Below are 13,823 nucleotides of genomic sequence, written 5' to 3' on the forward strand. Positions count from 1 at the left end.
CCTAGCCAACTGACCTAAACCGGTCCTGGTGTTGATGGTACACATTTCTGCGACTGTGCATTGGTGGTGGGGGGGGGTGAATATTTTTGATGCCAATCAAGTGCATTACTTTGTCCTGGGTGGTGTTGAGCTTCTTGAGTGTTGTTGGAGCTGCACTCATCCAGGCAAGTGGAGAGTATTCCATCACACTCCTGACTTGAGCCTTGTAGATGGCGGACAGGTTTTGGGGGGTCAGGAGGTGAGTTACTCGCTGTAGGATTCCTAGCCTTTGACCTGCTCTTGCAACCACAGTATTAATTTGGCTGGTCCAGTTCAGTTTCTAGTCAATGGTAACCCCCAGGATGTTGATTGTGGGGGATTCAGTGATAGTAATGCCTTTGAATGTCAAGGGGCAATGGTTAGATTCTCTTTTATGGTAGATGGTCATTGTCTGCCATTGTGTGGTATGAATGCTGCTTGCCACTTGTCAGCCCACAAGCCTGGATATTGTCCAGATCTGCTGCATTTGGACATGGGCTGCTTCAGTATCTGAGGAGTCGCGAATGGTGCTGAACATTGTGCAGTCATCAGTGAACATCCCCACTTCTGACCTTATGATGGAAGGAAGGTCATTGATGAAGCAGCTGAAGATGGTTGGGCCGAGGACACTACCCTGAGGAACCCCTGCAGTGATGTCCTGGAGCTGAGATGATTGACCTCCAACCACCACAACTATCCTCCTTTGTGCCGGGTATGACTCCAACCAGTGGAGAGTTTTCCACCTGGTTCCCATTGACTCCCATTTTGCGAGGGCTCCTTGAGGCCACATTCGGTCAAATGCTGCCTTGATGTCAAAGGCAGTTACTCTCACCACCTCTGGAGTTCAGCGTTTTTGTCCATGTTGTAACTTTGCCATGTTGGAGATGGTTGTACAGAGGTTTCATCATGTGACTGTACCTCCTCCAACTGCCCCACCCAATCAAGCATTCTTCCCTCCTCCCCACACCCGGTAAATAAAAACGTCAAAGAAAATATTTGACAAAGTTTACTTGTACGCTGCGATAATGTTTCCTCCATGTTGCTCGCTGCCCTCGGGGGTTTGCAAACTTACCTAGGAACAGCCCCTCGAGCCAGCTTCACTGTTCAATGACATCTTGGTTGACCTGCACCTCAAACTCCATTTTACTGCCTTTGCTCCCCGTCCCTTCATAACCTTACCCAACAAAGTTCCAGCCACCTCAGTCTTAAAAGCTCAATTTGCCCCCAGAGAGGGAGTTCCAGATCTCCACTGCCCTGTGAGCAAAAAGGTGGGGGCGATTCTCCGAGCCCTGCGCCAGGCCAGAGAATCGCCGCAACCGTGCCACGACGCCCCGACGCCAGCGCGCGATTCTCCGAGGTGTGGAGAATCGGCGCCATTTGCGCCAGCGCGGTTGGCGCGGCGCTGGCCGCTGTAATCAGCGGGGCCGCCGATTCTCCGGCCCGGATGGGCCGAGTGGCCGCGCGGATACCACAGAGTCCCGCCGGCGCCGTTCACCCCTGATCGCTGCCAGCGGGTACTCTGCACGAACGGTCGGGGGGGGGGGGGGGGGGGGGGGTGGGGGGGGGTGGGGGTGGCTTGTGGGGGGGGCGAGGGGGGCTCCGTCCCCAGGGGGTGCCTCCGATGAGGTCTGGCCCGCGATCGGGGCCCACCGATCGGCAGGCCGGCCTCTCCCCCCCGGGCCTACTTTCCTGAACACTGACGCCATGTTGAGTCGGGGCCGGCGGGCGGAAGAAGTCACCCGCGCATGCGCCATTTGGCGCCGGGAAGGGAGGCGGGAGCGGCGTGAACCGCTCCAGCGCCGCGCTGGGCCCCTGTGGGGGGCCAGAATCGGTCGTCCCCGTGCCCGTTTTGCGCCGTCGTGAAACGCGACGGCGTTCACGACGGCGCGAACACTTGGGCTCCATTTGGGAGAATCGCCCCAGGTATTTCCTGACTTCCCGGTTAAACGGTCTAAAATCTAATTTCACCTCTGAATCTCCTGCTCAATTCCTCCCCCACACACAGAGGAAATAATTTCTCCACATCCGCCCGATCAAATCATTTCAACATTTTAATCACCTCTGATCGCCACCCAATCTCCTAAAGTCAAGGGAACGGGTGGTTGGTCTGTGCAACTTGTCCAACATAATTTAGCTCATTACTATTTTGGTGCATTTACGCAACTCAATCTGCCCCCAGGAGGTGCAGTGCCCAGGATTGAGCGCAGGACCCTGAATGCAGTTTAATTAGAGTTTTACACAAATGACAACGTAACTCTTTGTATTCTGTAAGTCCAGTTGAAGTATTTGGAATGCATCAAAATTGTGCTCTTACAGCTGGGGCGGGGTGAAAATCTGCCACGATCACATCTATCAAATATGTCAAGTGGCAATGTTATGGAGGTTTGCTGAGCGATTGGGCAGCAGTTGACATCAGTGACTATGTGTAAAGACCAATGTTTAAGTGTGCTGGGTGTGTGGGGGGACCCATTTCCCCTCGACAACATCAGACTTACCTCCTCAGCAGGAGTTTCGGATGGTTTTTGCTCTCCAGGTTCTTCTCAATCAGGTCGGAGAGGAGCTGCTTGAGGACACCAGTGGCATATTCCATCTCGCCCTGGAGCGCTGTCATGATCAACGAGGCCACGTTGCCTCGGTCGCGCATCGAGAAGCTTCGCTGAGCCTCCAAAGTCCGGATGAAGGTCAGCAGGAAGACCTTCTTGTTGAGCAGCTGGCCAAACAGAGTGAGGGCCTTCTCCACATTGGCCGTCACCTTGGAAAACAAAAGCAAAGAACAGTGAACTGCCGAAATTCTCAATGCAAATTCAAAAGAAAAGCTGGCTTTGCAAGGCCGACAGTTATTGCCCATTGTTAGAGTCTGGCTCGGCCCATTTCAGAGGATAGTTAAGAGCTAACCACATTGCTGTGGGTCTGGAGTCACATGTAGGCCAGACCAGGTAAGGACGGCAGATTTCCTTCCCTAAAACATTTTAGTAAAGAATCCAAGATTCTAGGGCTGCACGTTGCGCAGTGGTTAGCACTTGTGCCTCACGGCGCCGAGGTCCCGGGTTCGATCCCTGCCCTGGGTCACTGTCCGTGTGGAGTTTGCTCATTCTCCCCGTGCTAACCACCGTGCTACCGTGCCTGCCCACTGCCCAATATCCACTGCCCAAATTTAATCAAACAACCAAATACCAAACAACTAACTCAGGGCGTCACTGCCAGCTTGGGGAAGGAATTGTGTCACTGACTCGAGTGATCCTATCTGCATCGAATACACACAACCCTTTTTGTATGGGTTGTTGGGTTTTCAATTGCCCACAGAAGCCCAGGTCTGTCTACAGCAGATGATTTAAACTCATTAAAAAGACATCTACTTAGAAACCTGTGATTTTCAATCCATTACTCAGAGATTCTGCCGCTTGCTGAAGAATAGGAACAGGAGCAGGATTTCCAGTCACTTGGGCTTGTTCCCCCATTTCATGAAGCAAAGGTTCTGTCTCCGTACCCCATCCCACTGGCCTTGGCTCCGGATCCTTTCACACCTTCAGATTTAACATTATGAATTGAGCCAACATCTTGGTGGTTTTTTTGTGGGAAAGCGTTGAGAGAGTGTGGAACTTGCCAACAAGAGGAGAATGGGGCAGCAGGTACTGCCATCACACCTGTGATCACTATGAAATGAAATCGCTTATTGTCACAAGTAGGCTTCAAATGAAGTCACTGTGAAAACCCCCTAGTCGCCACATTCCGGCGCCTGTTCGGGGAGGCTGGTACGGGGATTGAACCGTGCTGCTGGCCTGCCTTGGTCTGCTTTAAAAGCCAGCGATTTAGCCCAGTGTGCTAAACCAGCCACTATAATCATAAATCAACGAACTTCACATGTCAGCGTGACTTTCTTACCATCCCACACGCACACACTGCACAAACTAACTCTCAAGTGCCTTATCGCAGCAAGCTATTCCAATGTCATTGGTTTACCGTCGACCTCTTACGTCGCAGCTCCCACTTCTTAATAAAATCCAACCAAAGGGACAAAGTCCACAGGTTTGGACGAAGAGATCTGCAGAGATGAGGTCGGGGGAACAAGTGACCAGGTGACGCTGAGCTTGAGCACTGCAGAATGATACAGCACAGGGGACCATTCGGCCCATTGACTTTGTAACAGCTCTTTGAAAGCGGAATCCAATTAATCCCTTTTCATTCCCTAAAGCCCTGCGATTTTTCCCACCTGCATGTATTTTCCAGTAAATCTGTCTCCATTAACCCTTCCGGCACAACAGTTTGCTGTGTAATTATTCACAAAAGAATTGGCTCAACCAGGAATTGCCTGGGCTCTGTCATTTTTCTTTGGTCTTCTGCCATTTAGTTTTCATGTGAAGGAAGTGAGGGCAGTCTTTAGGAATGGAACACATTGCAGCCTTTTCTGAAAAGCTGCCTGTATTCTCACTCTCGCACTTTAACCCCAAAATCAGAACATCCAGATGCCCGTCACCTCTAGAAGGAAGACAGGGCTGGGGGAAGGTCCTGGAAGAGAATGAGCTACTTGGGCGAAGTGTCCGAATTTCAACGCACGTCAGGACGCAGGGGTGGACCTCTACCTCCATCTCCTTGAGCACCGGATGATCCTCGATCCCTGGGAAAAGGACCCTCATGGCGTACGTTCGGTAATCGAGGAACGGGATCCCAGCACCGTCCAGATCACTGGTGAGTTCGTGGATATCAGTCTGCAGCTCGGCAAAAGCTGAAAGAGAGAAACGGGCCACGTGAGAGAGAGTGGCACAGAATGTTACAGTACAGGAGGCCATTCAGCCCATCGGACCTGTCCTATCCCGTTGAGAGAATTATCCAATTAATTCCATCGCTCCCCACGCTCCCCTGCTGCCTGACAAGTTGTTGTTGTTCCCAGGAATGCAGTGGAGGCCGGATCATTGAATATGGTCAAGGCTGAGATTTTTGACAGATCGGGGAGTCAAGGGTTATGGGGTCAAACAGAAAAGTGCAGTTGAGATCACAATTAGATCAGCTACAACCTTAATGAAGCCTCGAAGGGCTGAATGGCCAATCCCTGTTCCTAAGTCCGATGTTCCTAAATAGGTGTCGCCCAATCGAATTTCCATGCTCCTGACTTTCAGAATGACAGAATTTAAGCAGTGATACTTTGTTTTAAAGCATGCCTATTGTATAGATTAGAATCATCAGCTCTTATGAGTGTTTGAGCGATTTCTTGAGGTAGAAATGGCCATTAAGGTGCATCTTACGTGTGCATTAAAGGCTGGTGATTTTCATTGTGTTATGGTGCACATTCTACATGGACAATATATCCGAAGGTTTACTAACCGCGCTGCATTTGTACTTTGCCAATGTAAACTCTTTCCTCACAAATACTTAAACCAGATTTATGTGGTACAGGACCACTGCACATGGTCCAATGGTCTCTGCCGGGTGAGACCAGTCAGGGTGACAGCAAGGCTATTACTGCAAATGGGCAGTGCACAATGGAAAGAAAATGTTCAGTTGAGACGCGCACTTCCCTCCTTCTATCTTTGTTAGAAAGGAGCCATGTTTTACGCAGGTAGGGGGGTGCACCCTCCACATTGTGGTGTTAACAATCTCAGCTTCTTTTTTTAAATTTAGAGTACCCAATTAATTTTTTCCAATTAAGGGGCAATTTAGCGTGGCCAATCCACCTACCTTGTACATCTTTGGGTTGTGGGGGCGAAACCCACGCAGACACGGGGAGAATGTGCAAACTCCACACGGACAGTGACCCAGAGCCGGGATCGAACCTGGGACCTCGGCGCCGTGATGCAGCAGTGCTAACCACTGCGCCACCGTGCTGCCCCCAATCTCAGCTTCTTACCAGGCGTTCAGGTTAACACACAGGGTGTTTAGTCAAATGTTAATGCCCGGGCATTTGTGGTCGCCACACTATAGGAACGCCTGGTCTGGAGCGTTTCAGCTATGAAGAGAGGCTGGGTAGGCTAGGGGTGTTTTCCTTGGAGCAGAGAAGACTGAGGAGTTCGGGGGGTGGGGTGGGGGGAGGACCTGATGGAGGTGTACACAATTATGAGAGACATATAGGGTACATAGGAAGGAACTTTTCCCTTGTGGAGGGGTCACTAATCAGGGGGCAGAGATTTAAAGTCATGAGCAAGGGATTTAGAGGGGATGTGAGGAAAAACCTTTCCACCCAGAGGGGGGTGGGAGTCTGGAACTCGCTGCCTGAAAGAGTGGTGGAGGCGGGAACCCTCACAACATTTAAGAAGCATTTAGATGACCACTTGAAATGGCACGGCACACAAGGCTACGGACCAAGTGCTGGGAAATGGGGTTGGCGTAGATAATCAGCGATGGGTAACCTGGCCTGGTGAGTGGCTCTCTTTCATCTCTCAGTGGGCCGCAAGACTGAAATAGGGGCGTATTCACTAACCATGACCCCATGAATAAGATTATGAATAAATATATTTAACACATGCTGAATATTTCATAACGCGTTATAGAAAATGCTTAACCCTTGATATATTAGTAGAAGTGAAATGGTAAAAACAAAATCAAACGAATGCAGAGGGAGCGCATGGCTCTCACCATCAATGTTGTGAGCAATCAACGCGCACCTCACTTCACTCGCTTTACGTGTGTATCGCATCAGTCAAACTAGTGTTATGGGCCAGGGTTTAGAGAACCCCAAAGTGTCTCATGGAGTTCACCTGACCCACAACTTTTAATAGATTGTGGTATGGGGAGCACACGGCCCACTCTACAGGTGTGGTACAGCAGAAATGGGAAAGTATTTCTTAAAGCAAAACAATGTTTATTCTATGAACGCAAGGTAACCTTTTTAAAATATACAGTGAACATCTTAGCAACCATCAATTCAAATACAACCCCCAAAGAATACAACACTAAGTAATCCTTAATAGTTTCCCAAACAACATCCAGAAGACAGAAGAAACAGCTTTCAACAGAAGCACATCAGGTTTACATTCACTACTGAGAACATTTCTAATTCTGAATTCACCAAATGATCAAGAGATAGTCTTTTGACGGCAGAGAGATCAACAGTACACCTGCTTGGTCTGGCTTCAGCTCCAACACTGAAAACGAAACTAAAGCACGCCCTGCAGCAAACAGCCTAAAACGAAAGTAAAAAGCTGACAGACAGCCCAGCTCCATCCACTCTCTGACATCACTGCAGTAATAAACACCCATTTCTTAAAGGTACTCTCACTACGGATATTTATATACACACCCATTTATAAACACCCATTTCTTAAAGGTACTCTCACTACGGATATTTATATACACACCCATTTATAAACACCCATTTCTTAAAGGTACTCTCACTGACACTAGTCAGAAAAAAAGTACACGGACGGCAATCAGCGGAATGTGGCAACCCTACGCGTGGGCAGCGGTCAAGAAAATGCCTGGTGGGCCGTGCTCAGAACCCAGATGGGCCGCAGGTGCCGGCCACTGAGACAGCTGCTTGAGGGCCAGAACAGACATGATGGGCTGAGGGGCCTCTTTCTGTGCTGTAAAGCTCCATGACTCTATTGCAGCACAGGATTGGTGCAATTGCTGCAATTTAGGAATGCAAGCCCCCTATCATTTGCCATGTCCATTATTTTCTGTCCAAATGACCAAAAGCAAAGCAAATCTTTAGCCATCGGAACAATTTATGACAAGTACTGAATATCAGTTGAACAACAAAAATGCATGCGGCAGCTCACGTGCTTATTGTGAAAGTTCTTTGAGAAGCCACAGGCACAGAAGTGGCACTGAACATAGGTCAAGGCCTCGGAATAGTGGCCCCCCCATGGCACAGTTATGAATATAGATTGTACCCTATTATAAGGAAAGATACAACTTTTCACGCTTGAAGCGCGAACTATAATTTTAATTTGCTGCCGCAAATTAGAAACACAGAGGCCACAACCCAGTCCATCACCCAGGACAGAAATATCCCCGAAAAAGCAGGTTCTGAAGGGAAAAAAGATGAAATTAGTCAGCGGGGAGGTAACAAAATATGGACAATCTATGCCATGACTGCCGGGAGAAATGATTCATCCTGGAGTGGCTGGCTGAGATAATGCTCAGCTCCAACAACCGGCCTACCCTCAGGCTTCGTAAATCTTCAGGAGAAGCTTTTCATCTTTTACCATCCCACCCCCCCCCCGCCCTCTTTGATAAGGGTGCACAGAAAACTGATTTTATTAGCATCGCCCAAGCCTCCCTTTGCCGAAACGTGTGGTTTCATTGTCACGCTGAAGTGAAGTGTTGATAATTCTGTCTCTGCACTGAACTGTTCAAAATTTGCCTGCCCGTTTTCTTCATTTCTTTTTTTAAAAACAAAGTGGTATGGTTTCTTGTGTTTCTGTCAGTCGTGCTCAGTTGGTCTCGCCTCCGACTCACAATGTTTTGTGTTCAAGTCCCACTCCAGGGGTCTAAACACAAAGGTCAAGCCCGGCACTCCAGTGCAGTACTGGCCAAGTGCTGCACCATCGGAGGTGGCATCTTTCGGATGGGACATTAAATAAACTTAGGCCCCAGTGGCCTGCTTGGGGAGGTGCGAGAATTCCCATGACACACCTTCGAAAGAGAGCAGGGGTGTTATCCCTGGCGTGCCGGCCAGTATTTATCCCTCAAATCAACATCCCACAGAAACAGATTATCCTGGGGCAGCACGGTGGCGCAGTGGTTTAGCACTGCTGCCTCACGGCGCCGAGGTCCCAGGTTCAATCCCGGGCCCGGATCACAGTCCGTGTGGAGTTTGCACATTCTCCCCGTGTCTGCGTGGGTTTCGCCCCCACAACCCAAAGATGTGCAGGGTAGGTGGATTGGCCACGCTAAATTGCCCCTTAATTGGAAAAAAAAGAATTGGGTACGCTAAATTTAAAAAAAAAGAAACAGGGTTATCTGGTGGTTATCACATTACCGTCTGTAGGAGCGTCCTGCGCACTGGCAACTGCATTTACGATTTTACAGCAGTGGCTACACTTCAAAGTACTTCATTGGCTACAAAGCACTTTGAGGTGCCCCAATGCAAAGCACTATATAAATGCAAATCATCCCTTCTTTGCCACTGGACAATTACACTGACATTGAGTGAGGTGGGAAAGGTAAAGGGGCAGGATTCTCCACCCTGCGCCCCCGCCGGCGGAGGGATCGTCCATCCCGCCAGCCAACGGGGTTTCCCATTGTGGGCACCCCACACTGTCGGGAAATCCGCGGGCGTGAGTGTGCTGTCGGCAAAACGGAGGATCCTGTCAAAGGAGAATTCCGCCCAAAAGCTCTAAAAGAGATACGTTGGCCCCTATTATTGAAGAAATTACAGCCTTGCCCCACAACCTCTTAGGTTATCAACCATCAAGGATCTATTCGGAGTCTTTTAAAAATTGATTCACAGATGTGGGTCTCGAACATCCCTAGTTGCCCTTGAGATCATGACGGATCTGAAATGTTAATCCTCAATTCCACTTTCCAGTCTTATCCCCATACCCCCTTGACTCCCTTATTGATTTGTCTATCACAACCTTGAACATACTTAATGACCCAGCCTCCACAGCTCTCTGCGGCAAAGAATTCTACAGATTTACTCCCCTCGTTCCACCTCATCTCTGTTTTAAATGGGCGACCTCTTACTCTGAGATTAGGCTCTCTGGTCCTAGACCCTCCAACAAGAGGAAACAACCTCTCAGCATCTACCCTGTCAAACCCCCTGAGAATCATATAAGTCTCAATAAAGTCACCTCTCATTCTTCTTCTAATAATAATAATTTTTATTGTCACAAGTAGGCTTACTTGTGCAGTGATGTTACTGTGAAAATCACCTAGTCGCCACACTTCGACGCCTGATCGGGTACACGGAGGGAGAATTCAGAATGTCCAATTTACCTAACCTGCACGTCTTTCGGGACTTGTGGGAGGAAACCGGAGCACCCGGAGGAAACCCGCACAGGCACGGGGGGAACGTGCAGACTCCGCACAGACAGTGACCCAGCCGGGAATCGAACCCGGGACTCTGGAACTGTGCTGCCCCAATGAGTACAGGCCCAATCTATTTAACCTCTCTTCGTAAGAAAATCCCATCTTACACGGGATCAACCGTGAAACTTCTCTGGACGTCCTCCGATGCCACTATGGGGGGGGGGGGAGATTTTCCGGGGATGCGAGCCAAAAGCTGGAATCCCGCTGAATCTGACGCAAGGGCAGAAACGGGATTCTCGGCAGGCGTCAAATCCGTTGTGGGTCCCCTGGCCCCTCCTGATGAGGTTCTCACTCAGAGCAAGGGGGGGTGACATGCAAACACCTAATTAAACTACACTTCCGCATCAATATCGAGCAGGAAGCCCGATTCCCCGGCCACCTGGGATGCACCAGCCATCCTCCGCCAGGGGTCACGCTGGCCTGAATTAGTGCTAATGCTGCAAGGAAGCCTGCCCCGCACCTGCTCTTTCTCGGGACTCTTCAAACCAAAGTAACAGCCTCTTTAAAAAAACTGCAGTCAGAAAGAACATCTGCTCAAAAGAGGAAGCACTTCAAAGTTAATGGAGCCCTGTAGGGCTAGAAAAATAATCAACCATAATCCCTCCTTTGAAATTACCTGGATTTGTCAATCAAGATGTTTGTAAAAGGCAATGGCCTGTGAATGTAAACAATGCAGTTCGAAGCTTTTTGGCTTCTAAGTATGCACAGAGGCTTGAAAAGGTTAAAGGGCAATGAAGCTGATTGTGAAAAAGCACTTTGAACGTTTTCACCACATTAAAGAGGAAGCTTTCACCTTCTTCGGACAGGTCATTGGTAGCGAGGGAGATTAAAGGTTTGATGGCAGCAGAGAGAATACTTTCACCTTCATCTGACAGATCTTTTAACTTGACATGCTGGGAGAGACTTCAAAAGATTCCAACACATCAGAGGGAAGGCTTTAAACTGAAACTTGACATGCTGAAAGACAGTTTAATGATTTTCAAGGCTACCAATGGGAAGACCAGCCAAACATCCCCCATCCCAGGAAAGACCCCTGACCCGAACCCCCCCCCCCACCCCCCCAGCCCAACAAGCCCCTCCCGACCCCCACCTCCCCTGAAGGACCTCCTTGGCACCCTGAAGGCAAGTGTAGAGAGGGTACTCACCCCCTTGGGAGTGCCAGACTGGCCTGAAAGGGCGGGGGGAGCTGCAGCATTACTCAGCCACCGGGGTGTCCTTGGAGCGGGGCCTGTCAGCGTGTTTGGGTTTGAGCCCGCCCCTCTCAAGTCCAACATAAAAGCCTATCCTCTGAAAAAGGTTTCAAAGTGCTATTCGGATAGCGCTGCCAAATGCCAGCGGCAAATGCTCCTAATATCCCGCTGGCAGGAGCACCTACGGAGTTAAAATAGGAGAATTACACCCTACATCTTTCCTGAAGATAAGGGGACCAAAACTGTTCACTGTCCATTATGGGTGACTCATCATTAGGGATGGGCAATAAATGCTGGCACAGCCTGCGACACCAAAGCCCATGAACGAATAAAAATAAAAATCCGGTGTAGTCTAACTGGTGCCTTGTATAGTTTTAGCCAGCACCAACTTGATGAACAGAATGGCTTCCTTCTGTGCTGTAGTGACTCTCTCATTCTCCCACTCTCCCTGTCTCAATTACCTACTCCGGGACTCAGTGGCTGGCAAGCTCGGAAGCGATCTCCGCAACCCAATATGGAGATAACAAGCAATTAGGATTTGTCTCTTAGTTCCAGCGAAAGCTCCTGTGCAACATCTAAATCACTCCAAACTATTTAACAAGGGCCACTGTGCCCTGAACTCACCAGCTAGAGCTTCATTATATGAAGGTGCTGGGACATTCTATCCACACCATGCTACATATTCTGTCATTTTCCTTTTGAGAGGCATTCTTAACAAGGCACAGGCAACGGGGGGAACAAGAATAACTTCCACTGCCTTGTGGAAATGGGAGTTAGGGAGGACCAGATACATTCTGCTTTTTATTCAGTGCTATTTGGCGAGGTTAGCATCTATTCAACACCCCTATTTGCTTCAGGTAGTACTGTCTGTGGGGGACAGAGGCGTTATGATTTGGAGTTTGATAATGTATATCGGGGAAAGAGTTCCCACTGGCAGAAGGCTCAATAATGAGAGGATACAAATTGAACACAGTTGGTATAAGAACCGCAACAGGGAATTTGTTTTTTTACACATGAGTTGTGATCTGCAATACACAGCTTAACGTCTGGTGGGAGCAGATTTAATAGCAACTTTCAAATGGATGACTACAGGAAGGGGCTCTGGGGAGCGAGCAAGGTCATGGAATTAATTGAACAGTGCTTTGACAGAGCCGACACAGCTGGGCTGAATGGCCACTCTCTGTATTGTGTGATTCTAGAATTCTTGTCGGGTGGCACGTGGCACAGTGGTTAGCACTGGGACTGCGGCGCTGAGGACCTGGGTTCAAATCCCGACCCTGGGTCACTATCCATGTGGAGTTTTCACATTCTCCCCGTGTTTGCCTGGGTTTCACCCCCACAACCCAAAGATGTGCAGGGTAGGTAGATTGGCCACGCTAAATTGCCCGTTAATTGGAAAAAAAAAATTATTGGGTAGTCTAAATTTATTTTTTTTTAATTCTAGAATTCTTGTCAATCTCCCGGTATCCTGTTCCTCAGGAAAAAGATCACTCTGCCGTTTTCAGGAGTTCGCTGTGCGCAAATTGGCTGCCAGATTTCAACAGTGTTTTTCTTTTGTAAGGGTGGGTACGATGATTCCGTGATTGGTCCCTGTGTGGATGCAGGCGGGGTTGGTATCTGAGGAGAGGAGGCTGGGGTGTGGCATTGGAGCCTCTGTTGTCGCTAGTGCGGAGGGAGATGTGTATTGGTGCCTCCCTGAACATGGAGTGGAAATGTTACCCTGAACACGCATGGTAATTGTGAGCAGGGCGCCGTGGCGGGAGAACATGCACCATTTGACAACATTACATGGCTTCATCTTGTTTCTCCCTTGGTCCCTGGTGAGACTAGTTGAGACATTTAGCTGTGTCTAACAATTGTATCGAGCCAGTTAACATGGTTAACTGCATTCTGTATGTTCAGCTGTTTTATTCCTTGCTCACTGCGATCATTTTGTAATATTGTTGCGTGGTTTGAAAAAAGGTAAAATGTCAATAAATATACTTTTAAGAAGTGAAATGTAGGTGCTTTCTTCCGAATTATTGTAAGGGGGTAATATTGATGGGCCAAAAGACCTCTTTCTGCGTTTTATTCCAGCATTTTCTCTTTGCTTTCTGACCTTGTTCTGTGTTGTGGAGTGACCCGAACATCACAGACCCCAGATATGTGCATGGGCCAAACCCGTCTGCTGTATGTGGGCTGTCTCACCACGACCTTAAAATCTAGCTCTTTGACCGAGCTGCTGGTTACCTGGCTGAATTTCTCCCACTGGGGCTCGGTGTCACTTTTTGTTATCTAATGTGGAACTCCTTGGGATGTTTCATTAGTTTAAATATGAATTGTTGAAGACCTCATCTGCCAGGCATCTGGACAGTGCGGCAGATCTGAAAGCCCCTGGGGGCTGCGCAGAGTCAATTTGAGCCTTCTGACAACCCATTTGCAAGTATTTATTGGGCTCAGCTGTGAAGCTTCCAACAAACAAATTACCTGGACTTCGCTATCCAGCCTAAGACATGCCGATACGCTGGAGGGCAGATAGTGTATTGGTAATACTGAACTCAGTTCTGGGCGTCATGGCCTTAGGATCATATATTGGCCTTGGAGCGAGTGAGACTGAGACCTCATAGATTATAGAATTTACAGTGCAGAAGGAGGCCATTCAGCCCA

General features: G+C 48.9%; 1 protein-coding gene across 2 annotated transcripts in view; it reads right to left on the reverse strand.

The window, feature by feature from the left end:
* Positions 1 to 13,823, reverse strand: part of LOC140388602 (plexin-A1-like) — a 626,216-nt gene that overhangs the window by 79,668 nt on the left and 532,725 nt on the right. For both annotated transcript variants that reach the window (XM_072473037.1, XM_072473038.1), the window contains exons 21-22: positions 4,599 to 4,741; positions 2,514 to 2,770 (exon numbers count right to left, since the gene is read on the reverse strand). In XM_072473037.1, coding sequence (XP_072329138.1) covers positions 2,514 to 2,770; positions 4,599 to 4,741 — 400 coding nt within the window. The remainder of the gene's footprint in view (positions 1 to 2,513; positions 2,771 to 4,598; positions 4,742 to 13,823) is intronic.

The sequence above is a fragment of the Scyliorhinus torazame genome, chromosome 13 (genome assembly GCF_047496885.1).
Source record: "Scyliorhinus torazame isolate Kashiwa2021f chromosome 13, sScyTor2.1, whole genome shotgun sequence".
In the NCBI taxonomy this organism is placed as follows: Eukaryota; Metazoa; Chordata; class Chondrichthyes; order Carcharhiniformes; family Scyliorhinidae; genus Scyliorhinus; species Scyliorhinus torazame.